Here is a 24,985-nt window from a genome sequence, read left to right as displayed (position 1 = left end):
TGACCAAATCCACACAGTTTATGACGTATTTTAAATGATGGCAGATGCAAAATGTGAACCAATTCATCTTGCTTTTTTTAACTGCAGGCTGCAAACATTTTAGGTGACAATTTGACATGTCACTGGTAGCACAAGGAACCATCACAACAAATCCAATTATATATTAAAAATAAAAAATGTCCACACCTGCTCACATCTCTCTAAACAAATCAGATTATTGGACAGATGTTTAAGGGGACCAGGTCCACGGGGGTCTACTCCTGGCGTGTTGGGCTCTGTTGTGAAGCCAAACTTCACATCAAACAAGTAGAGCTGGGGATCGATCCAAATGTCAAGAATCGATTCGATTCTGATTCTTAAGATTCAGAATCAATTATCAAGATTCGATTCGATTCCGATATTGATTTGGATTAGTGTTATTAAAACTGTTTTTTGAGCTGGTGCATGAATTATATGACTGTAGTTATGCAACATATTAATACTAGTATTATATTGAGATTCAACAGCAAGTATTGGCAGCTAATGATGCTGTAAGGAACAATCAGCTCCCAGAATGCTGATAGAACTGCTTTCAGAAACATCGCGTGGGTCAGAATTACCAAACAGATCCAGGACAGCAAACAGAGACGTATGAAATCGCTTTTATTTTTTCCCACATTATGTTTAAATTTTTTCTATTTCGGTTTTTAATTTTTGAGAATTTGGTTTTTAGCATTTTATGCAAAAGTAATCCCAAGACAGTATATAAAGTAATTAAATATAGACAATTTATGCAATTATAACTGAAAACTTTAATGTTTTCATACCTTTAAACACATTTAAAGGCAAAAACATGGCACCAGTTATTCTCGTGTCCAACAAAACATTCCTTTTTTGGGCATAAATAAAAAAATACCAAAAGTTGTAATGATGAAAAAAAATCGATCTTTAGACATACAAATCGATTTTTAGGAATTAATATGAGAATCAATTTAGAATCGGAAAATCAATTTTTTCAGCACAAGCCTAAAAACAAGTGATTCCAGTGCAGGCGTACCCTCAGCCCCGGGCGGAGCGGAGCCCGGGGGCTGCAAGCAGGTTCCTCTGCATGTTGGCTCGAGAATGCAGCGCTGCAGTCACTCCTGCTGTTACAGGAGAGGATGTCTCGGCCTTTTCTTTTTAAAAGCCGTGGTGTAGAAGGGGGTGGTCCGCTCCAGTCACGTTAATAAAACTTTAGGTCGCCAAGCTTTTAAAAAAAAATCATAACTTTTATTTTTACTTTCCAACTTGTTCCAAAGTATTTTCTAAATTATTAAGACATCCAAAAGCAAACGAAAAAGTCTTTCATGGAAACAAAAACTTAAATAACGTGCTCAAAAAACTGTTGACAACCACCACCCTCGTAACCAAACATTTAGGTTTTCCAATCACCTGACCCATATATCCTCCTAACGCACACAACACGGCCTCCAGAGACATAAGAAACAATAATATAAACATTCTTAGCAAAATCATAAGCAGAATAAACACTATAAAACTAAAACTAAGTTAAAAAATATACAAAAGTAATAACTTCAACTTAATGGCTGCAACAGGAAGGACAAAGCTGCTTCCTTTTATTTTGTTAGTTGTGTGTTGCCAGTATTGGATCAGAACCAAATCAAATGACTCAGAGCTTCCTCCATGCAGATGCAACTCCTTATGAAAAGTATAAAAGCAGATTTATCTGTTTCACCTTTGAGATGTCCTCCTATGTCTGAGCAACGTCTGCGTTGTTGAAACCCTCGTACGCGATGTACGGCCTCGTATGACTCCCATCTCTGTGATTTGTTTCTTATCCTTTTATCTTATCTTTTATTTATTTTCTTTTTTTATCCTGTGGTTCTTAATTTTTAATTTTCTTGATCTCAACGTTTTATCTTTGTGTCTGTGAAGTGTCTTAGAGATCTTTCAAAAGCGCTCTATAAATAAAATTGATTATTAGGGCCCGAGCACTGACAGTGCGAAGGCCCTATTGCATCTGTAGGAGATGTTCTCGTTGTTTTTCTCGTTTTTTTATTTTTCCGACGAAAGGAGGGCCTTTTTACCCCCTAAACATGCCCCAAAAGTCACCAAATTTTGCACGCAAGCCAGGCCTGGTGAAAATTTTGATATTTAATGGTTTGCATTAATGGCCGAGGCCTAATGGCTCAACAACGCCCCCTAGAAAACTTTGTGCCTCAAGCCCCACAATACGGTTTGACGTACATGCACGAAAATCGGTACACACCTGTATCATGTCGCAACTTAAAGAAAAGTCTCTTGGCGCCACGGCCGAAACCGAACAGGAAGTCGGCCATTTTCAATTATCGTGTCATTTTGGCACAATTTATGCCAGTCCTGGGTGGTTTCATCGGACTCTGTTTTGAGTCCTTGACCTTTATTGGTGAAAATTGCATGCGCGAGGGCCCGTTCATCGCTGCTTGCAGCTTTAATTATTATCATTATCTCTGGTTTTCACTGTTTCTGTTCCGGCTCCTCTTGATGTAACTGAAACATTTCTGCTTTTCCCGCTGAAGGAGTTCCTGGTGTTGGATGAGGTGGTAAAAACCAGCACGGCTGTGCAGCCGGACGACAGCAAGAGCCCCACCGTGGAGATCCAGGACCTGACCTGCTACTGGGACAAGGTGGGATCAGCCGGCTCTTTACTGGGAATGACTGGACCAGAGTTCATTTACATTTAATATTCTGCATTTATTAAAAATAGACCATTTATGAATATCAATATTTTTCTAACAGAGTTTGGAGGCTCCATCTCTGCATAACGTCTCTTTCAACCTGAGGTCCAATCAGCTGCTGGCTGTGATTGGACCAGTCGGCGCTGGGAAGGTCAGAGATGAGTAAGGATTGTTTTAGTCGTGGGTGTGAGCAGCTGGTCTTTACTTGTCCCTCTCTCTCGCTGCCGTCCAGTCGTCCCTGCTGAGCTCCATCCTGGGGGAGCTTCCTGCTGAAAAGGGGGTGCTCAAGGTCAAAGGTCAGCTGACGTACGCCGCCCAGCAGCCCTGGGTGTTCCCCGGAACCATCCGCAGCAACATCCTGTTCGGGAAGGAGATGAACCCGCAGAAGTACGAGAGGGTGATCAGAGCCTGCGCTCTGAAGAGGGTGAGATTCACTAACGCAAACACGCGCTTCTATTGTGGAGAGGAAGTCGGGCTCGCTTCACTGCTGTTTGAGAACAACGTTGTTTATCTGCTGGTGTTGGCAAAAAAAAAACAATGAGCAGAGGCTCAAAGAGTACGGAAGAGTATTATGGCCATGCAGGGGAAAAAATATTTGAGAGGGGATTATTTTTTTGTTTTGCACTTCGAGAAAAAAGTCAAAATGTCGATAATAATGTTGAAATACAATTTCGAGAAAAAAGTCGAGATAAATGTTGAAATACTGTAAAATTTCGAGAAAAAAGTCGAAATGTCGAGAATAATGTTGAAATACAATTTCGAGAAAAAAGTTAAATTGTCCAGATTAATGTTGAAATACAGTTTCAAGAATAAAGTTGAAATTTCGCAAATAAAGTTGAAATTTCGTGAATAAAGTTGAAATTTCGTGAATAAAGTTGAAATTTCGTGAATAAAGTTGAAATTTCGTGAATAAAGTCGAAATGTCGAGATTAATGTTGAAATACAATTTCGAGAATAAAGTTGAAATTTCGCGAATAAAGTCGAAATTTCGTGAATAAAGTTGAAATTTCGTGAATAAAGTTGAAATTTCGTGAATAAAGTTGAAATTTCGTGAATAAAGTCGAAATGTCGAGATTAATGTTGAAATACAATTTCGAGAATAAAGTGGAAATTTCGTGAATAAAGTCAAAATTTCGACTTTTTTCTCATTATTTTGACTTTTTTCTCGAAATTGTAGTCTTCCGTACAAAGAGAGCCTTGACTTGGTCTTGACTGGAATAAACTGATAAATAGTGGGGGGAGAGAATCCTGCACCCAAACGGGGTCAAAAAGCTGGAATGACTTCAAGAAATGACAGAACTAAAGGTAGACGTCACATGACATAGATGAAGTTGTGTGTGTAGCAAAAATCATCGAGAAACTTTGTACACGCAGCTCACTGAAGGTCAGTCTCCGTTTGCTGCTCGGATCAGGACCAGAGGGCTCAGCTCAGATACAAGGTCTGCTGAAGTAAAAGGTTGAACCCAACTGTTGCAACCTCCGGCAGGACAGAACGCTTGATTGAACGAGCAGCCGGGATTCATCTCCGCTTGCATTTAAAGCATATGTTTATGTTTTAATGTCAAGAAAATCTGCAATAAAACTTTTTCCAACAGCTCAAGATGGAAAACGTGCCTTTTTTAGGCGTATATATCAATTAGAAGTGCCAACATTTGCTCAGAGGTGTGTTGCTTGTAAGTGATGGAGGTGTTGCGTGTGCAGGACTTGGAGCTGCTGCCGGACGGAGACAGGACTCTGATCGGGGACCGGGGAGCCACGCTGAGCGGAGGACAGAAAGCTCGGGTCAACCTGGCCAGGTTAGAAGACGCATCATGATCACTTACCCTGGATTCACACTGAAAGCGTCACAGGCGTCATAGGCGTCCGGTTGCCATTCATTGTCTATGAAAGCGCGCTGCGAGAGGCGTTGGAGGCCACGGAGGCGTTGGAGGCGTCCAGAGCGTCAATATGAAGTTGAAAAATCTCAACTTTATGCAAATGAGCAGCGGCGACGCCGAGGCTGCGTCCAATCACAGACCGGGATTCCCGAAGCAACAAGCCTCAATGCAGATTGTACTTTCATGTTCACACAAACGTACACTCATTCACATGCATACATGAGCAAAGCTGTGCACTAACAAACTTATTTAATCAGGAATTAATATATTTCATCCAGCAAACTGACATTTTTGCTGATTTTACTGCTGTTTCTACCTGAACTAAATGTTTCTACCTGAACTGCTCCTGTGAAACACGTAACTGATGGTTGAGGAACTGGATGGTCTGAACTATTTTATTTGCTACATCGATCCAACGCAAAATAATTAAAAACCGTGCTTATTAATCACAAAACACAGTTTAAACATTATGACCAAATCCGCTCCGACCCGGTGTGTCAGTGTTCACCGCAGACAGACTGCAGCTTCACCGGGACCAACGACTCTGATGGTTACTGTTGATCCAGGACCAACCTTGTTAAGGAGCATCAATCTCACTCTTATCTACGTGGAAATAACTCTAAAATATAAAGGCTTCCCAAAGTGAGATCCATGGTAAAATAGGAAACTGAAGATGTGCATGCTATATATAGATATATGTAGACTATATGCACTCTGTTCCTCCAGTTCTGCAGCGCAGCTTTAGCCCCGCCCACTGCAGGCGTCAGCAGACTTTCAGTGTGAATCTACCAAGCAGCGCGATGCCTGCGTCCCGAGCCTCCACAGGCCATTTTTGACCCTTTCAGTGTGAATCCACCATAATAGAGGAATAGGAAGAGCGATCATGTGAGCATGTGTGGGGTTTGTGGTGAGGCGTTCCAGGGGACATCTGTCTGCAGTCATGAACAGTATTTCTATTTGAGGCGATGAAAAGAAATGTGGAGGAAGTGAAAGCTGCCTGCTTGTCGTTCTTGGAAAGCTGTCCAGGCTGAACTGCAGCGTGCTCTCTGTCCTCAGGGCCGTGTACCAGGACGCAGAGATCTACCTGCTGGACGACCCCCTGAGTGCCGTGGACGCCGAGGTGGGGAGGCACCTGTTTGAGCAGTGAGTAGCTCCAGTTAGGGCTCTGCTAGACGTCAGAGCAGCAGGTGAAGCGTCTCGCCCGTAAATCCCCCAGTCAGGGCTCTGCACCTCCACCAGTTCTGCTACAAGAACATTCAAATTATCAGTTAAACAACATCTTTTGAATCAGTATAAGTAACAATTATAGAACATTGAAATAGAGATCCCCGAAACAAGCAGCTTGCTGAGACTGATTGTCTGACATGCTGGAAATGGAAACATAGTTGGTTATAATTTATTTATTTATTTCAAAAACAGGGACAGTGCACAATAAGACATTAATCTTGTACAAGAGAATATGCAGCTTGCTATTTTCCACCTGTAGTCCCTGGGCAGGTTGATGGAATAGTACATAAAAATTAGTGTAGAAAGAGAAAAAATAAGTAAAAGAGCAGAACAAAGCAAAGAGACGATAGATAAAATAGATAAATAGAAACATGGAAGCAGATTCAACAGAGACTTATGACTGTTGTTGAATGTATTTTTTTCTTTCTTTTTTTTTGGTATTAGATCAGTTGTGAAGTTCTAGACTACAAATGAAATGAAATTGTGGACTGCTTTTCAGACTTTTTTACGACCTCAGATGAACTCTTCACTGTGCGGTGTTTTTGTTTTGTTTTATCTTCTGTTCTCATTTTGCTGTCTTCATTTTGTGGAATGTCTCTGTTTTTTTTTATTTTTAATTTGATATTCTCTGTATCTAGTGGAAATGTATTTGGTTTGCTTTTATTATGTTATGTTAAATACTGTATTATTTTAAAATGTTGGCGGACCTCAGAAAGAATAGCTGCAGTCATGCTGTAGCTAACGGGGATCCTAATTAAACAATTAAACACGTCAGAGCAGCAGGTGAAGCCGTCTACCCGTAAATCCTCCAGTCGGGCCAGCGCTCGGCCGTGGGAGAGCCTCGGCTGCAGCGGAAGCCTCTGAAGTCGGATAAAAGCAGAACAAATGTTGTGTAAAAAGCAGGGTGGAGATCCGTGGGCATTGTTAGCGTTCAGGGTCCCACTCCTACGTAAGGGACTGGCTACTTCCTCTTTTCTGCTCTTTGCTGCTTTCAGTTATTGTTGGATCCGGACTCAGGGACACGAACAATTCCCTATTTAACAACTTTACAAGGAAAACTCAGCTAAATCAGGGGGAGATCTGGCTGCAGTGAACTGAGCCCCAGCAGCTTCCTGTCGCCTCCCTCCCGTTGCATCAGGAGTTTTGATCACTTTCTACTCATGGCGACTATCGTTTACATTCTTCTTTGTGTCAGGTGCATCTGCGGCCTGCTGAAGAACAAGCCCCGCGTCCTCGTCACCCACCAGCTGCAGTACCTGAAGGCGGCGGACCAGATCATCGTCCTCAAGGAGGTTTGACCCCGTTAACCCCCCCCTCCCTATAAAAACAACCCTGGAACATTACTGTGGAAAGCAAACACAGTCTCAGTCTCTGCCATGGTGTGAAGTTGTGTAATGGTGCTTTTCCACTAGTACATACTCAGCTCAGCTCGATTCAACTCGGCCTGGTTTCTTTTACATAAAAATCATCACCTGGAGCAGAAGTAGGAGGTTGGAGCGAAGCTGCTGTCACGTATTTGATCGTGTGATCTAAATGAAGAAGACAACAACACTAAAGATGTAGAACCTGGAGGAGATGATAGATGTGCTGCTGGATCTGTGGCTTGTGTTCGATATCAAGTTAAAAAATGAGAGTGAGAGAAGCTTCAAGTGGCAACGCTTTTTCATTTTTTTAGTTTGTCTCTGTGCTGCTGAAAAGTCAGCTGGAGCCGTGAGCAGCTATGAAGTGACAGAGCTCCTGGTAGATCTGGTCGTTCCTTATCGCCCGTCTACATCCCTTTTTAATTCTCTCCTCAGCCACCAGGTTTATGAACATCTGCACCTCAGAGTTGGATCGCCAAACAGACTTCTGCTGCCATTGCCTGTCGAATAAAATGAACAAGAAGTCAGAGTTGCTCTTTCTCTGATTTCCTCCTCCTGACTCAGACGTCCTCGGCAGAATAGTTACAGAAAAAGTATCTACTCGGCACGTTAGACCCCTAGAGGAAAAGAACCAAACCAAGGCGAGGCGAGCAGAGCTGAGTAGGTACTAGTGGAAAAGTGCCATAAATGACAGTTTCATTTCAAAAACCTGCTAAAAGGACATTTATAATTTAAAGCAGAAATATCAATTTGTCATGTTTCAGAAACTAGGAATTGCAAAGATTTATTTCAATTTTTTAGCATTTAACAGGTTATATATTTATTTAATGAGCCATAAATTAATTTTTGGGTTTATTTATCTACTTTTTAACTTTCCACCTCAGTACAGACAGTAAAATCAGGACACTCTCTGTTAAGAATAATTGTAGAAAGTAGCGTTTAATGAGCACTAATGCTACCGCTGAAAAGCACTCTAGGGGCCCGATTTACTAAGATCCTAAATAAAGAGTACTAAATTGCGTGTGCACTAGGGCTGTTCGATTTTGCCCAAAAATAAAATCTCGATTTTTTTCTCTCAAAATCCGATTTTCGATTATGATTACGATTATTTTGTGAATTGACAAAAGGCAAAGAAATGATTTCAAATATGCTGTTTTTTTATTGAACATTTGCCCCATTGGGCTTTAAGTGCAAACTTTGCTCTTATTAAACCAAAAATGAATGAATAAAGTGCAAAACTCTGTAAAATAAGTTGAAAAAAAGTTTTAAAAAATATAATAAAATATAAAGTTTTATCTCTGAAAAAAATAAATCAGCAAATCAGCACTTGCAAACATACAGTAAGTTATATTTCCAATAAAATAAAACAAGACATTTTCTAATTAAACTAAACTGGGTCTTTGCATGCTAAATAATAATGCAACCCATGAAGGAGGTAGAGGTGTGTAATGTCACTCATTACATTTGCTATTCACATTTGCAAGTTTTTTGCAAGGAACACGAGCCGGTCTACCGCATCTGGCTTGAGGGATGCCCGGTGGCATATTACAACCCCCCCTCCTACACTAAAGAGCCTCTCCCATGGGGCACTTGTTGCAGGTATTGAGAGGTATTTCCATCAATCATTAATATGTGTGGAGACAAGTTTAAAAAAAATTTTTTTTTATTTTTTTGGGAAAAATTGATTTTACGATTTTCACATTTTAACATCGTTCTAATTACATAATCGCGATTACGATTTAAAATCGATTAATCGAACAGCCCTAGTGTGCACTGAAAAAGTTTGCGCGTGCTGTTGTTGTGTGTTTTGCGGGTGATCAACTAAGATTGCGTGCGCAATTGATAACAGGTGCAAACCTCAGTATTTAAATGAGGTGTTGCGTGTCTTAGGGTTTGCGGCGCAAACTTTGCGCCATGGAGAGTCTGGATGGAAAGCAGGATATAGTCGCAAGCGCAAAATTAAATTTGACGAGTTGGAGTTAGAGATATTAGTGGACGAGGCAAATTGTTGTGCCGTATTCAGCACCCCTGCCGTGAAAAGCACCCCCTCGTATATTCAATGATAAGTAGACCAAGAAAAAAAACAACACACTGACACTTCAATATATTTATATATACACACTCACACAAACACATACTTAGGAGTTTATATTATATATATTTACAAATTTTCACGGCAGGGGTGCTGAATACGGCACAACACCGGGGTATGACAACTGCAGAACAAGTATAGGCGCACAATAAGAAACACTTTTTTCTCCATGAAAACACGTGATTTATTTATTATCACAAATAAAAAAAATAATGTGCCTCCTGTGGCTGTGGCAACCTTTTGCTGAATAAAACTCGATTTAACATTCAAATAAAATATTTCTCCTTTTGCATGTGAAGATTAGCACCTTCCTTTCGAACGTATTAAATACAGACGCAATCACAATCCACGCAAAAACTTTCAGGCTTGGTAAATCTCATTGCGGGTGGTAAATGGAGATATTTGCATTTTCCCCTCCCAGTATTTAGCGCTTTCTGGTGGGTATGCCCCATATTGATTATTCATCAGGGCAAAAGTACTAAATGAACAGCGTGTGCTATTTTGCTCATTTGAGAGGCACAGTCCTCTTTGCACGCTGTTAGTAGATCAGCTGGCACATTGGTTTGCGGGTGATGTCAAGTTTGCACACGTTTTTACACACGCAAACCTTTAGTAAATCAGGCCCTAGGAGTTCAGATGCGGATTGGCATCTTTCAGCAGAGAAAGTTAAGGCTACGCAGAGCGGACCGGCCCCCCTGCAGGGCCTTGAAAGAGAAAGTTGACCCTAAACCTTGTTTCTATTCCTAAAAACACAGCAAGTGTTTCTGGAGCCAGAGCAGAACTGAAACTCCTCGTCTGTCAGAACACATGAATAATATGTCCCCTACATCCCCAACATTTACTGATAAAGTCTTTTAGAGCACATGAAATGAAAAGATCTGACCGTGGAACATCAGCAGAGACTGTTTCTGTGAATAAATATCGGGGGGAAAGAGGTGGACGTTTGTGGTTGTCATGCGCTGATGTGTTCTCCGTCCTCCTCAGGGTCACATGGTCGCTAAGGGAACGTACGCGGAGCTGCAGCGCTCCGGAGTGGACTTCACCTCCCTGCTGAAGGAGGAGGAGGAGCAGCAGCAGCTGCAGCCCCCCCCAGACGCCCTCCCCAGGACCAGAACCCTGTCCCAGACGTCAGCGCTCTCACAGACCTCCTCGGCCCAGTCGGTCAAAGATGGAGACCACCTGCCGGTTGGTACAGCTTCTTTATGGGGAGGTTTCCACTAGTGGGGGGCTGAGCCAGTGAAACTGCTGATGAGCGACTGCCATCGCTGCATCGTCCTCCTGGTTCCGTGTTCCTGTGAAGCATCATCAGCTGCTCCACGGTTGCTCCCAGTTTTCAGTTTGGATCAGATCGGTATGGAAGAGTATTAGGGCCAGGCAGGAGAAAAATAAAAATAATATTTTAGAGGAGGAAGATTTTTTTTTCATTATGCACTTCGAGAAAAAAGTTGAAATGTCGAGATTAATGTTGAAGTATAATTTCGAGAAAAAAGTCAAAATTTCGTGAATAAAGTTGAAATGTTGAGAAAAAAGGCGAAATTTCGACTTTATTCTTGAAATTGTATTTCACATTAATCTCGTCATTTTTACTTTTTTCTCAAAGTGCACAATAAAAAAAAAATCTTCCCCTCTCAAATATTTTTTCTCCTGCATGGCCCTAATACTTTTAATTTATTCTTATATTTTTAAGTTACAGTTTTCTAAATGTCCACTTTAATGCAGTGAATTCCCACGTACAGTAATCCCTGGCTAGAGCAGGGCGCAGAGCGCAGAGCGGTGCGCTTCAGCCCGCAGGAACACGAACACTTCAAGATGGAGAATAAATTCATGAAGCCTGGAAAGGAGGGTTTGGCCGATAAAGGACTGAAAATTAAATGGCGCTGGACATGGATGGAAGAAATGGGCAGAGACGGCAGGTGTTTCGGTAGCTTAGTCCTTTACTGAATTAAATGGTTGCTAATCAATAATTCCACCAATTAATTAGCCTGGCTAAGTTTCCCCTGCCCTATGACATTATGACCCTTTAATTTAAAATATTCACAATTTAGATTGTAGGTCATCTTATACCCTGTCAAACACAATGACAACTAGGAATGGGTGATATTTTACCATTCACGATAAACCGTCAAAAAAATTCCCCACGGTAAGAATTTGTCATCTCGCGATAAAAACGATAAATTCCCGTTGATGACGAAAGAAAGAAAGAAAGAAAGAAAGAAAGAAAGAAAGAAAGAAAGAAAGAAAGAAAGAAAGAAAGAAAGAAAGAAAGAAAGAAAGAAAGAAAGAAAGAAAGAAAGAAAGAAAGAAAGAAAGAAAGAAAGAAAGAAAGAAAGAAAGAAAGAAAGAAAGAAAGAAAGAAAGAAAGAAAGAAAGAAAGAAAGAAAGAAAGAAAGAAAGAAAGAAAGAAAGAAAGAAAGAAAGAAAGAAAGAAAGAAGAAAGAAAGAAAGAAAGAAAGAAAGAAAGAAAGAAAGAAAGAAAGAAAGAAAGAAAGAAAGAAAGAAAGAAAGAAAGAAAGAAAGAAAGAAAGAAAGAAAGAAAGAAAGAAAGAAAGAAGAAAGAAAGAAAGAAAGAAAGAAAGAGAGAAAGAGAAATGAGCCCGAAAGAAAGAAAGAGAAATGAGCCCGAAAGAAAGAAAGAGAAATGAGCCCGAAACAAAGAAACAAAGAAATAGAAATGAGCCAGAAAGAAAGAAACAAAGAAAGAAATGAGCCAGAAAGAAAGATAAATTCCTGTTGATAAATTTTTGTGTAACAAACATGGCGGAACAGGGATCTTTTATCAATTCAATGTAATTGGTGTAGTTTAGTACTATTTAGTATCTTTTAGAGCAGTGATTTGGGGGCTCCAAAGACTGAATGTGGTGAGAGATTTATAGTTAAAAAGGTGGAGATGAATTGGTATTTTTTTATCGTCATTTTTAACGTTATCGGGATACATTTTTTTAGTCCATACCGCCCATCCCTAATGACAACTAGCGAAACTTTATATCAAAAGCATCCATAGTGAGAAGGAAAATAATATTCAAATTATGTCATTTTTGTTGCTTGCCAAATTGCCGAGTGCATGTGCCCCCACTCCCGGAAAAAAGTTCAGGCTCAGGATTTTTTATTACTTTAAGCCCAGACTGTGTTCTTCTTTTGTAAAAACACATCTGCACCGCGGGCTTTAGAAGAAAAAGACGCTACAGAGCGAGTCAGGATGCAGCAGCATCAGAAGAGCAGTGGAATACACACCAGTCACAGTTTGTCCTAGTGTACTTATTGTATTTTTTTTCATAATCATTTTTCATTTTCTCCCGTTCAAATCCAATTACTCGGGTCGCGGTGTGGCGGGGCTGATATATATATATATAATTGAAAAAGTGTATATAATTGTAAAAAAAAAAAAAAGGTTGCTACTTCGCAGATTTCACTTATCACGGGTTCTTTTTGGAACGTAACCCCCGAGAAAAACCAGGGATTACTGTATTTCTGCTAACTCTCACACATTCCCATCCAATCCCATGGAAAGAACCAGAAAGGACAGTAGCTGCAGACGGTGAGGAGGCTGTAAATCATTATAGAGGTCGGGTCAGGTCGGGCCGCTTCACTGGAGACGGCTTGTGTGAAAACATTTAGAAACAGTGATGACTCAGTTAAGTCAGGGTTAAATACGTTACTCAGTTATGTCCACATTCCTGCGAGACCCGTCCGGGTCATCTTCTGGATTCAGTTAAGGATAAATCCTGAAAAGTAACCTCGTCTGGGGTCACTTTTCTTTTTGCTCCTTTTCTTTTTCTTTTGACTCCACACAATCTGTGGCAGAGGGCTGCAGTTTGGTCGTCATAGTGACACGACACATCCGACCTGATCACTCAACCTTAGAAGAAGAAGCTGAAGCTTCCCTTAATGAAGATTTTTTCTTTGTGATCAGGTTTTTTATTGAGCTTTCTACCAACCCCCCCTTCAACAGCATACCAACAATAAATCATATATACATAGTTACAAAGATTGTATTCAAACGCAATCATACATTTCTTTACATTGTTGCAGGCATTGGAGCTTAGATAACTGGGCTGTTTCCCCACCCCTACCTCCCCTCCCCTTGCTGGGGGGAGGGGGAGGTAGGGGTGGGGAGAAAGAAAGTTAAAAAGAGAAAGAAAAAGAAAGAAAAGTTAAATAATATCTATAATATAAGATATTTAAAAAAAACTGCAAAAACCTTCTTTTCTTTCTCATTCAATGACATACAGGGCAGCAGAATGAGGAAGAAATTAGGAGGTCACTACCTCCTTTCATTCCTTACAATTAAATGTGCATTTAAATAAATGTATTTATTTTATTTATTCCCTTAATGAAGATGAACACGCACGTTTTTTATTTTTTAATTTGGCTTTTAGCTGATTCCTTTTAGTCTTTCTTGTATACCCTTGTTTTAACTGGCTCTTGTTTTAACCCAGGTTTTATGGTTTTAAGTTGTTCTTATGATTGTTTTAGCAGGTCTTGCTTTCTAGACCTACTTTTAGGATTTTATGATTTACTTTTAAACTCTTTTAGTGTGTATTTAACCTCATAGCCTATCTTATCCTGCTTTCTTTTAGCTTTTAGCATTAATACGTTTTATGTTTGTGTAAGGTTTTATGTAAAGCACTTTGTGTTGCATTTTATACATGCATGAAAAGCGCTATATAAATAAAGATTTGATTTGATTTGATTTTCTTGTGGGTGGCAGCAGAGGCCGTGCAGACGGTGACGGAGGAGAGCCGGGCCCAGGGGAACATCGGCCTGAGTCTGTACTACAAATACCTGCGGGCCGGAGCAACGTGCTGATGCTGCTGCTGGTCCTGCTGATCAACATCCTGGCTCAGGTACGAGGAACAGAAGTTCTGGAATGATGCACATGTGCTGGAGACTGAAGGCTGCTGTGCTCCTCTCCCCAGGTAGCCTACATCATGCAGGACTGGTGGCTGGCCTACTGGTAAACCCTGATTCTGTTTGCACCTCCTCATCCGCCGGTTCCCCCTCATGTTTCTGACATGGCTTTTTGGTTTCTGTCTGCTCAGGGCAGAACGAGCAGGAAAAGCTGTCGAGCATCAACGCCACCACCACGGCCAGCATCAACGCCACAAACGCCGCCGCCAGCAGCAACGTCACTAGAGAGCTGGACTTGTCCTTCTACCTGGGCATTTATGGAGGTGGGCTTTAACAGCATGGGCGCCGCCATCGCCGCGTGGCCGTCACTCATGCTAAAGCTGCTTTCACATAGAGCGCGGTTTGTGTCAGTGGTCTTTTCATAACCATATATTAATAAATGATTCAAGTTATCCTGATATGAGGCATGGAAATGCTATATTTTATTTTAAGCTAACATTTTATTGTTAAAAGAGCAAAAGAATATCACATTTCTACCACTTTTAAACATACCTGGTATGTCCAAATTATGGGAGATTTCTCTCCACTTTTGTCCCTTCTTATTGAGGTGACGATAGTCCTGCAGTCTCGTATCCCACAGCTCCTCACACAGACTTACAGCCAAGATAATTTTTCCTCCATCTTGATCGTCTCTGATCTACAACCTGCAAGTTTTTTTCACCGTTCACCACCTTCTTTCCTATTGGACGCACCGAGATGTTGTCACAGCGCGGCACGGTGAAATTAAAAAATGTTCAATTCGGGCAAAGCTCGGCGGCAGAGCGCTCTTGTGCCGCGGTAGCACATACACAATGAATGGGATCGCCGGCAGCGGTCTGCGCTTTGCGCGTTCTTTGTGAAAGGGACTTAACGCCTCCTGTCCCGGTTGTCGTCCAGGTCTGACTGCAGCCACCATCGTGTTCGGTTTCCTGAGGAACCTCCTGCTGTTTGACCTGCTGGTCCGGGCCACGCAGGTGCTGCACAACCGCATGTTCACCGCCATCCTCAGGACGCCCGTGCGCTTCTTCGACATCAACCCCATCGGTAAGAGTCTGCTGACAGTGATGACACATTCAGGGTTGAGTGTCTAAACTCCTGACACGTGTCCGGTGTCTCCCGTCAGGACGAGTGTTGAACAGGTTCTCCAAGGACGTGGGCAGCTGGACTCCAACCATGCCCTGGACGTTTGTGGACTTCATTCAGGTGAGGACCGCTGTCCCTCCGGACAGGAAGCTGAACCGGCGAGGGTTGGGTCTCCGGGCTGCTCCGTGTTTCCCGTCCTCAGCTTCACGTGTCTCCTCTCAGGTGTTCCTGCAGATCCTGGGCGTGATCGCCGTGGCGTCCTCCGTCATCCCTGGATCCTGATCCCGGTGCTGCCACTGCTCGGCATCTTCCTGTACCTGCGCCGCTACTTCCTGCAGACGTCCAGGGACGTGAAGCGCCTGGAGTCCACCAGTGAGTGGGGGTGGGGGGTGTGTCTGACTGTGTGTGTAGGTGTGTGAATATGTGGGTCAATGACGAATAAGGATTTTCAACAGGTCAATTTTTTGAGTTTTTTGTCAAGATGAATTGGCACTAGCCTTAAAAAATGTCATGTGGTGCAACCATGATTCATATTAAAATTAATTAATTTCCTTAACATCTTGACATCTTTTTTTTTTTTACAAGTTTTCAGTATTATACAAAAATGGTGGGTTTTTTTTAATGGTCGCGCCACAGGATATTCATAAAATGGACGTCATCAGTCAAACTTTGTTTGTATATCATGATGGAAATATAAATACAAATGTGTTGGAATCTTATACACTACAAGACATTTGGGAAATCATGCCAGATAGGGCAGAAGATTAATTTAAAAACATTTAGAGTGATTTCAAAAAAAGTTTTCAAAACAAGAGTCATGGTCGGACGGTCGCAGCGCGTGACATTTTGACGCTTAAAAAAACAACAAAATCCCAAATAACTAGTGTTTTTTGTAAAATTCAAGTGAGTCCATATGTGGGACATGTAGGTCATATATATGTTATTTTGTTTTATCCATTTAAACCTTTTTTGAATTGAAAAAAAATCAGTTTTTCAGAAAATATAGGCGTCACGTCATTGACCCATGTACGTGTGTGTTAAGGATGGGCGGTATGGACTAAAAAAATGATCACGATAATTTCTGGCATTTATCCCGATAAAAAAATACCAATACAAAAACGTCGTCGACGGGAATTTTTTCTTTCTTTCTTTCTTTCTTTCTCTTTCTTTCTTTCTTTCTTTCTTTCTTTCTTTCTTTCTTTCTTTCTTTCTTTCTTTCTTTCTTTTTTAGGCTACCGGTAATTTCTTTCTTTCTTTCGGTTCATTTCTTTCTTTCTTTCTTTCTTTCTTTCGGTTCATTTCTTTCTTTCTTTCTTTCTTTCTTTCTTTCTTTCTTTCTTTCTTTCTTTCTTTCTTTCTTTCTTTCTTTCTTTCTTTCTTTCTTTCTTTCTTTCTTTCTTTCTTTCTTTCTTTCTTTCTTTCTTTCTTTCTTTCTTTCTTTCTTTCTTTCTTTCTTTCTTTCTTTCAGGCTAATTTCTTTCTTTCTTTCTTTCAGGCTAATTTCTTTCTTGCTTTCTTTCCTTCCTTTTAGGCTACCGGTAATTTCTTTCTTGCTTTCTTTCTTGCTTTCTTGCTTTCTTGCTTTCTTGCTTTCTTTCTTGCTTTCTTTCTTTCGGTTCATTTCTTTCTTGCTTTCTTTCCTTCCTTTTAGGCTACCGGTAATTTCTTTCTTTCGGTTCATTCATTCATTCATCCATCCATCCATCCATCCATTCATCCATCCATCCATCCATCCATCCATCCATTTATTTACTATGTGTATATGTCTACATATTGCTGCATGATTAATTGCCCCATTGGGGGCAAATAAAGTTATTGATTGATCCATAACCCCCCTCCCTCTCTGTCCTGCAGCTCGCAGCCCCGTCTTCTCCCACCTGTCCTCGTCCCTCCAGGGCCTGTGGACCATCCGAGCCTTCGGCGCCGAGGAGAGGTTCATGAAGGTCTTATCAGGACCTGCATTCAGGTTCTGCTCTCCTCCACTCGTTCACCTTCCTGTCCGTCCGTGTAACTCCTGACCTGACCAGAGCTCTCCCCCGGACAGAGGCCTGGTTCCTGTTCCTGACAACCTCCCGCTGGTTCGCCGTCCGGCTCGACGGCATCTGCTCCATCTTCGTCACCGTCACCACGTTCGGCTGCCTGCTGCTCCGAGACCGTAAGGAAGAGTTGTGGTGGTGTGGCGCCAGCAGGGGGCGCCAGAGCCTCTGAGGGGAGCTGCTGGTCTGTGATCACCACCGTGAACAGAACTTTAAGTGTTGTGTTTTCCCTGTGCGGACAGAGCTGGACGCTGGTTCTGTCGGCCTGGCTCTGTCTTACTCGGTCACGCTGATGGGAATGTTCCAGTGGGGGGTCCGGCAGAGCGCCGAGGTGGAGAATATGGTGAGGACCCACTTCTCAGGACTTTCTGCAGAGTCACAGTAGTCTAAAGGCACTTTTCCACTAGTACCTACTCAACTCTACTCATCTCAACTCGGCCTAGTTTCTTTTCCAATACAATTCAGCACCTGGAGCAGAAGTAGGAGGTTGGAGTGAAGCTGCTGTGACGTATTTGATTGTGTGATCTAAACGAAGAAGACAACAACACTAAAGATGTAGAACATGGAGGAGATGATAGATGTGCTGCTGGGTCTGTGGCTTGTGTTCAATATCAAGTTAAAGAATGAGAGTGAGAGAAGCTTCAAGCGGTGACGCTTTTTAATTCTTTATTTCGTCTCGGTGCTGCTGAAAAGTCAGCTGGAGCCGTGAGCAGCTATGAAGTGACAGAGCTCCTGGTAGATCTGGTCGTTCCTTATCGCCCGTCTAGATCCCTTTTTAATTCTCTCCTCAGACACCAGGTTTATGAACATCTGCACCTCAGAGTTGGATCATGAAACAGACTTTTGCTGCCGTTGCCTGTTAAATAAAATGAACAAGAAGCCGCGAGTCGCTCTTTCGCTGATTTCCGCCTCCTGACTCAGGCCACGTTTACACATAGCCGGGTATTTACAAAAACGGATATTTCCCCCTCTACGTTTTGGAAAATACCATAATTTACACGAACCCGCATAAATATGCTGTTAAGGTGCTATGAGCAGCCAAACCTACAGGGGGCAGTGTAACGAGAAACATGAAGTCATGCTAGCCAATTGGAATCCTGGAAAAAAAACGTGAATAAATGACACGTGGACAAACAAATTGTAAACACAGGTCGCACACAGTACTCGAATTGAGGGGGGATGAAGGGGGATGGCATCCCTCTTGAAATAAAAATGGTCCAAATCATCCCCCTGTAAAACTGCCATCCCCCCTTTCCATCCCTTATGTCATTTCATCAATGAATGTGGTTTTACTGCTATTTCAACCATTAGAGTCATCACCAGAAAAATAACTTATTTGACAATTTTCACCTGTTTCAAGTAAACTTTCACTTGAAATAAGTAGAAAAATCTGCCAGTGGGACAAGATTTATCTTCTTATTACAAGCAAAAAAATCTTGTTCCACTGGCAGATTTTTCTACTTATTTTAAGTGAAAATCTACTTGAAACAGGTGAAAATTGATGTTTCTTCCAGTGATGAGTCTTGTTTTAAGTGTACTGAGATTTTCTTTTACTAAAATGAGACATTTTATATAGAAATAAGACAAATATTCTTGTTAAGATTTTGAGTTTTTGCAGTGATCCATTTTACTTATCCCGTGAAGGACAGAGTCATATTGATAAGTTCAGAAAACTGTTTTTTATTTTTGTGTTCTGATGTATTTTATGGATATTTAAAGCTTACAAAAGGCTGCATTTAACTGCTGCTATGTCATTCCTGCAGTATTTCTGCAGCTGTTTTGGTCAGTGCTATTATTTGTAATATATTATATTATTTGTAATCAGAACAAATTATCTGTCCCCATATAATAAAATCCACCACCCCCCTGATTTTTTTTTTTACAACTCGAGTACTGGTCTCACACATGACGCTGGTGACGTTTCTGTCGCATAATGTGACGTTCTGAAGCCTAAATGTCCGTTTCCCTCTGTTTAGACGCAAACGTGAAGACGGAGTTTTTGCAAATCTCCACTTTGGCCGGAGTTTTCAGGAATTATCGTTTTTGGTGACTTTGAGCTTCGTTTTCGTGTAAACGAATGGCCAAAACGCATGAAAACACCACCGTTTTTGCTACGTGGAAACGGGGCATCAGACTCCAACCCCCCGACCAATCGGTGGCCTGTAGTGCGATGACATCACAGCTCGACTCAGCCGCTTAGAACCTCAGCAGAGTAGATACAGAAAAGTATCAACTCGGCGGGTAAGACCCCTAGTGGGAAAGAACCAAGACGAGTGGAGGAGTCGAGCTGAGTAGGTACTAGTGGAAAAGCGCCATAATTGACAGTTTCATTTCAAAAACCTGCTAAAAGGACATTTATCATTTAAAGCAGAAATATCAATTTGTCATGTTTCAAAATTTAATAATTGCAAAGATTAATAAATTTTTTTTAGCATTTAACGGGTTATATATTTATTTAATGAGCCATTAATTCATTTTTGGATTTATTTATCTACATTTTAACTTTCCACCTCAGTACAGGCAGTAAAATCTGAAATAATTGTAGAAAGTCCAGCCAGCTGCTGAGGGACAGAAACGTGGTTTCCTCTCTGACCTGAAGGAGTTCTCACCTCCGTCTCCGTCCTCAGATGACGTCGGTGGAGCGGGTGGTGGAGTACACGGAGCTGGAGAGCGAAGCCCCCTGGGAGACGCAGAAGCGCCCGCCCCCCGACTGGCCCAGCAAAGGCCTGGTGACCTTCGACCAAGTCAGCTTCTCCTACAGCGCCGACGGCCCGCCGGTGCTGAAGGACCTGAAGGCCACGTTCAGGCCCAAGGAGAAGGTTGGACATGTTTGTTTGTGTCCGAGCGGCTAATCCTGGACCGTCCCGGCTGACCCAGCTCTCCTCCTCTCAGGTCGGCATCGTGGGCAGAACCGGCGCCGGGAAGAGCTCCCTGGTCTCGGCTCTGTTCCGGCTGGCCGAGCCTCAGGGGAAGATCCACATCGACGGGGTCGTGACCTCGGACATCGGCCTCCACGACCTTCGTCAGAAGATGTCCATCATTCCTCAGGTGAGCTCACACGCCAGCGGAGAGCTCGCTGGACGGATGTGGTCGGTTACCTCGTTGCCACGGTTACACGTTTTTTAATTCAGAATGAATTATTCCGAATTAAATAATTCCGAATTAAACTATTTTCCTTCGAGTTTACATGGAAATAGTAATTCTGAATTGAGGTTTACATGGAAAACACGTTTAATCGGCTTTATCCAATTCCGCTTATGGTCTGGGTGTTGGGAAGGTTCTGATTGGATATGGGGGCGGAAGTTACGTCTACCGGAAGAAAAACAAATTTAGCCGTTACAACTTTGAAAAGCTCACAATTTTTATGTTTCCTGCCATCGTTTACTGCGTGCTGCCATCTTGAAACTTTGTTTCGAAAACAAGCCCAGCGCGGAATGTTTACATGATCGTGGAATTATTCTATTCGGATTTAAAATCAGAATAAACCAGCCACTTACTTTGGAATTAAGTTTAATTCGGAATGGCCTTTTTCATTTGGAATTAGGTGTTTACATGGTAATATTTACTAATTTTAAATCGGATTTCATTTTAATTCTGAATTAAAGAGGAATTAAACCTCCCATGTAAACGCACTCAGTGGCATAAATCTGTTATGTAAAAGAGCGTTACCCTGGATTCACACTGAAAGCTTCAAAAATCTCCTGTGGAGGCTCAGGACGCATCGCTGCTTGCTAAAGCCTATCGACGCCTGCAGTGGGCGGGGCTTTCAAGCTGCGCTGCAGAACTGGAGGGAACAAAGTGCATATAGTCTACATATATCTATAAATAGCTGCACATCTTCAGATTCCTATTTCACCATGGATCTCACTTTGGGAAACCTTTTTATATTTTAGAGTTATTTCCACATAGATAAGAGTGAGTTTGATGCTCCTTAACCAGGTTGGTCCTGGATCAACAGCAACCATCAGAGTTGTTGGTCCCGGTGAAGCTGCAGTCTGTCTGCGGTGAACACTGACACACCGGGTCGGAGCGGATTTGGTCATAATGTTTAAACTGTGTTTTGTGATTAATAAGCTCGGTTTTTAATTATTTTGCGTTGGATCGATGTAGCAAATAAAATAGTTCAGACCATCCAGCTCCTCAACCATCAGTTATGTGTTTCACATGAGCAGTTCAGGTAAAAACGGCAGTCAAATCAGCAAAAATGTCAGTTTGCTGGATGAAATATATTAATTTAAAATAAATTCCTGATAAAATAAGTTTGTTAGTGTACAGCTCTGCTCCTGTATGAATGTGAATGAGTGTACGTTTGTGTGTACATGAAAGTACAATCTGCATTGAGGCTTCTCGCTTCGGGAATCCCGGTCTGTGATTGGACGCTGCCTCGGCGTCACCGCTGCTCATTTGCATAAAGTTGAGATTTTTCAACTTCAAATTGATGCTCTGGACGCCTCCATGGTCTCCGACGCCTCTCGCAGCGCTTTCATAGAAAATGAATGGCAACCGGACGCCCGTGACGCTTTTGGTGTGAATGCACGGTTAGAGATCAGCTGCCCTTGTTCCTGTGATAATTGCTGGGGGGTCGTGGTCTGATCTCCGGAAAGACGCTTTAGAAATAAAACTGCTATTAAATTCCTTCTCATACAAACGGACATGTTGTCTCCACCTGAGCACCTCGTGGTCCATCACCACCACCACCACCTACAGACAAAAAGATGCCTGAGGGCGTCAAACTCTCAAAACAGACGGGCCTTTATCTGTAAAGTGGTTATTTTGGGCCGGGGGAGGTCTTATCCTAAAAAAACCCAACATTTGAAGTCCTCAGCTGACGGTTGAAGCGTCGGTTAACCGGAATGTTTTGTTCCTCAGGACCCGGTGTTGTTTACTGGCTCCATGAGGAAGAACCTGGACCCGTTTAGCGAGCACACGGATGAAGAGCTGTGGAACTCCCTGCGGGAGGTTTGTTCACACACCTCGCTTCACAATAACGGGGTAAATGTTGGACGGAAACTAAAGTCCTGTCCCATCTCGTCCCCGTCCGTCCAGGTGCAGCTGAAGGCGGTGGTGGAGGAGCTGCCCGGGAAGCTGGAGACGGTTTTGGCCGAGTCGGGCTCCAACTTCAGCGTGGGTCAGAGGCAGCTGGTGTGTCTGGCCCGAGCCGTCCTGAGGAAGAACCGCATCCTCATCATCGACGAGGCTACGGCCAACGTGGACCCCCGGTACGGCCCTGACCTTCCCATGACCTTCTCGTGACCCTCCCGGGTCTGCAGGGAGCTGCATTAACGCGTGGTGTGTTGCAGGACGGACGAGCTGATCCAGAAGACCATCCGGGACAAGTTCCGGGAGTGCACGGTTCTCACCATCGCTCACCGACTCAACACCATCATCGACAGCGACCGCATCCTGGTGAGTCCTGACGCCACAGACGGTGTCTCACCACTGAAGGACACCCAGGACGTGTCCAGGTGTTGCTCGTCCCCTTAAAGACATCTTGTCCATCATGGATTCATCATGTGTTTTTACCTGAAGCCTGTCTGTTCTCACCATGCTATCGCCATGGTTACCATGTTTACATCCTCCCTGTAGCACCCTATAATGTAATAAAATTTGCACTTAACTCAATCGAAAATGTACTTCACTAATAATGTAATAAAATATCCTGATGGATATTGTAATAACATTTTTACTGATAATGTAATACCTTATTACATTATTGGGAATTTATTACATGGTACTTAAAGTCTGCAATTTAACCCAATAGTCATTCTGGTGTTTCACATCCAGTGTATATAACATTCTTAGATTCTTAAAACACTAAAATGTAGAACTCTGGACTGAAAATAAACATATATATTACATTATCTGTCAAGTATTACATTATCAGTTTTGGAAAAAAAAGACCCACCTAAAAATGTAATAAATTCCAAATAATGTAATAAGGTATTACATTATCGGTAAAAATGTTATTACAATATCAGTCAGGATATTTTCTTACATTATTGATGAAGTTATTACATTATTGGATTTGATTACATTTTCAGGCGTTATTACATTTTCAGGAAATTATGACATTATAGGGTGCTACACTCCCTGCCCCTCCTTGAACCGCCACCTTACTGTGGTGGAGGGTTTGTGTTGCTTGAATGATCCTAGGAGCTATGTTGCCTGGGACATTACGCCCCTGGTAGGGTCTCCATGGCAACCAGGTCCTGGGTGACGAGCCAATCATGGCAAAGAGAAGATCAAGGACTGTTACGTCGCCCAGATCGGCGTCACCGGGGTTCCTCCCTGGAGCCAGGCCTGGGGTTGGGGCTCGTAGGCGAGCGCTTGGTGGCCGGGTCTTTGCCCGTGGGACCCGGCCGGGCTCAGCCCGAAACGGTGACGTGGGCCCGCCACCCGCAGGAAGGACCATGAGAGGCTGGTGCCATGTGGACTGGGTAGCAGACCTGCGTGAAGCTGGCCCCCCACCCCACGCAAAACTCAGTGAAAATATTCTCAATCATTTGTGCTGCGTTAGTGCTGGTTTGTGCAGGAAGAAATTTCATTTGTGCTTCTTTAGTTTTCAAGATATAAAGGGTTAATTATGACACGATGACGTCACGCAGCCCCCCGACTTTGTTGATGTCTACAAGCGGGGTGATTGAAGTAATTGAATGAATGGGCATATGTTCACCTGTTCACCGCGGCGGCTGCATGGAGAGGGAGTGAGTAGGGAGAGTGTCATTTTTTGTTGACCGCTTGAAATATCTACAAACTGAGAGTGAATATCTTGCCTTGCTTTTGACTGTTTTTTCGGCGTTGGAGGAAAATAGATACGGACACAGTTGGATAACACGGAAATGGCTTGTCGTTTGTGTAGCGAGTCAGCAGTACCTGCTCTCTCACTTAGCCTCTCAGTGATTTCGTTTTTGGTTTGGAGTCACTATATCTTTGTCAACAAAAAATATACACCCAAATGGCATATGTGGACACTAGGGCTGTTCGATTAATCGATTTTAAATCGTAATCGCGATTATGTAATTAGAACGATGTTAAAACTCGTAAAATCGATTTTTCACTGACATTACACACCTCTACCTCCTTCATGGGTTGCATTATTATTTAGCATGCAAAGACCCAGTTTAGTTTAATTAGAAAATGTCTTGTTTTATTTAATTGGAAATATAACTTACTGTATGTTTGCAAGTGCTGATTTGCTGATTTTTTTTTTTTTTCAGAGATAAAACTATATTTTATTATATTTTTTAAAACTTTTTTTCAACTTATTTTACAGAGTTTTGCACTTTATTCATTCATTTTAAGGTTTAATAAGAGCAAAGTTTGCACTTAAAGCCCAATGGGGCAAATGTTCAATAAAAAAACAGCATATTTGAAATAATTTCTTTGCCTTTTGTCAATTCACAAAATAATCGTAATCGTAATTGAAAATCAGATTTTCAGAGAAAAAAATCGAGATTTTATTTTTGGGCAAAATCGAACAGCCCTAGTGGACACGGATCACACCACACAGTGCAGAACTGCAACGCCAGTCTGGTCGCAACACGGACTTCAGACACTCCCATTCATTCATGCTGTGTGCTTTGGATTGAACGCAGTTTGATTGACAGCGCGTCTATTGGGGAGCGCTGCCTGTATGTGAAAGTGATTATCTGTGGTGTTTTTTCAAGACTTATGGATGTGAAACAAACGATCTGTGGAAAAAAACTAAATCACTGAGAGGCTAAGT

At 42.2% G+C, this 24,985-nt stretch overlaps 1 protein-coding gene across 1 annotated transcript in view; it reads left to right on the top strand.

Moving 5' to 3' along the window:
- LOC133425208 (ATP-binding cassette sub-family C member 4-like) overlaps positions 1-24,985 on the top strand; it is a 56,860-nt gene that overhangs the window by 30,150 nt on the left and 1,725 nt on the right. Inside the window, 24 exon segments of the mRNA XM_061715923.1 lie at positions 2,538-2,645; positions 2,758-2,847; positions 2,929-3,120; positions 4,398-4,492; positions 5,630-5,716; positions 6,996-7,092; positions 10,238-10,442; positions 13,965-14,045; positions 14,048-14,097; positions 14,170-14,213; positions 14,300-14,424; positions 15,038-15,184; positions 15,264-15,343; positions 15,446-15,488; positions 15,491-15,595; positions 17,078-17,165; positions 17,167-17,189; positions 17,268-17,378; positions 17,502-17,602; positions 19,887-20,078; positions 20,152-20,307; positions 22,129-22,218; positions 22,306-22,478; positions 22,560-22,665. Coding sequence (XP_061571907.1) covers positions 2,538-2,645; positions 2,758-2,847; positions 2,929-3,120; positions 4,398-4,492; positions 5,630-5,716; positions 6,996-7,092; positions 10,238-10,442; positions 13,965-14,045; positions 14,048-14,097; positions 14,170-14,213; positions 14,300-14,424; positions 15,038-15,184; positions 15,264-15,343; positions 15,446-15,488; positions 15,491-15,595; positions 17,078-17,165; positions 17,167-17,189; positions 17,268-17,378; positions 17,502-17,602; positions 19,887-20,078; positions 20,152-20,307; positions 22,129-22,218; positions 22,306-22,478; positions 22,560-22,665 — 2,589 coding nt within the window.

The sequence above is a fragment of the Cololabis saira genome, chromosome 24, assembly GCF_033807715.1.
Source record: "Cololabis saira isolate AMF1-May2022 chromosome 24, fColSai1.1, whole genome shotgun sequence".
NCBI lineage: Eukaryota > Metazoa > Chordata > Actinopteri > Beloniformes > Belonidae > Cololabis > Cololabis saira.
The sequence above is the reverse complement of the archived record's forward strand: the minus strand, read 5'-3'. Positions and strand labels throughout refer to the sequence as shown.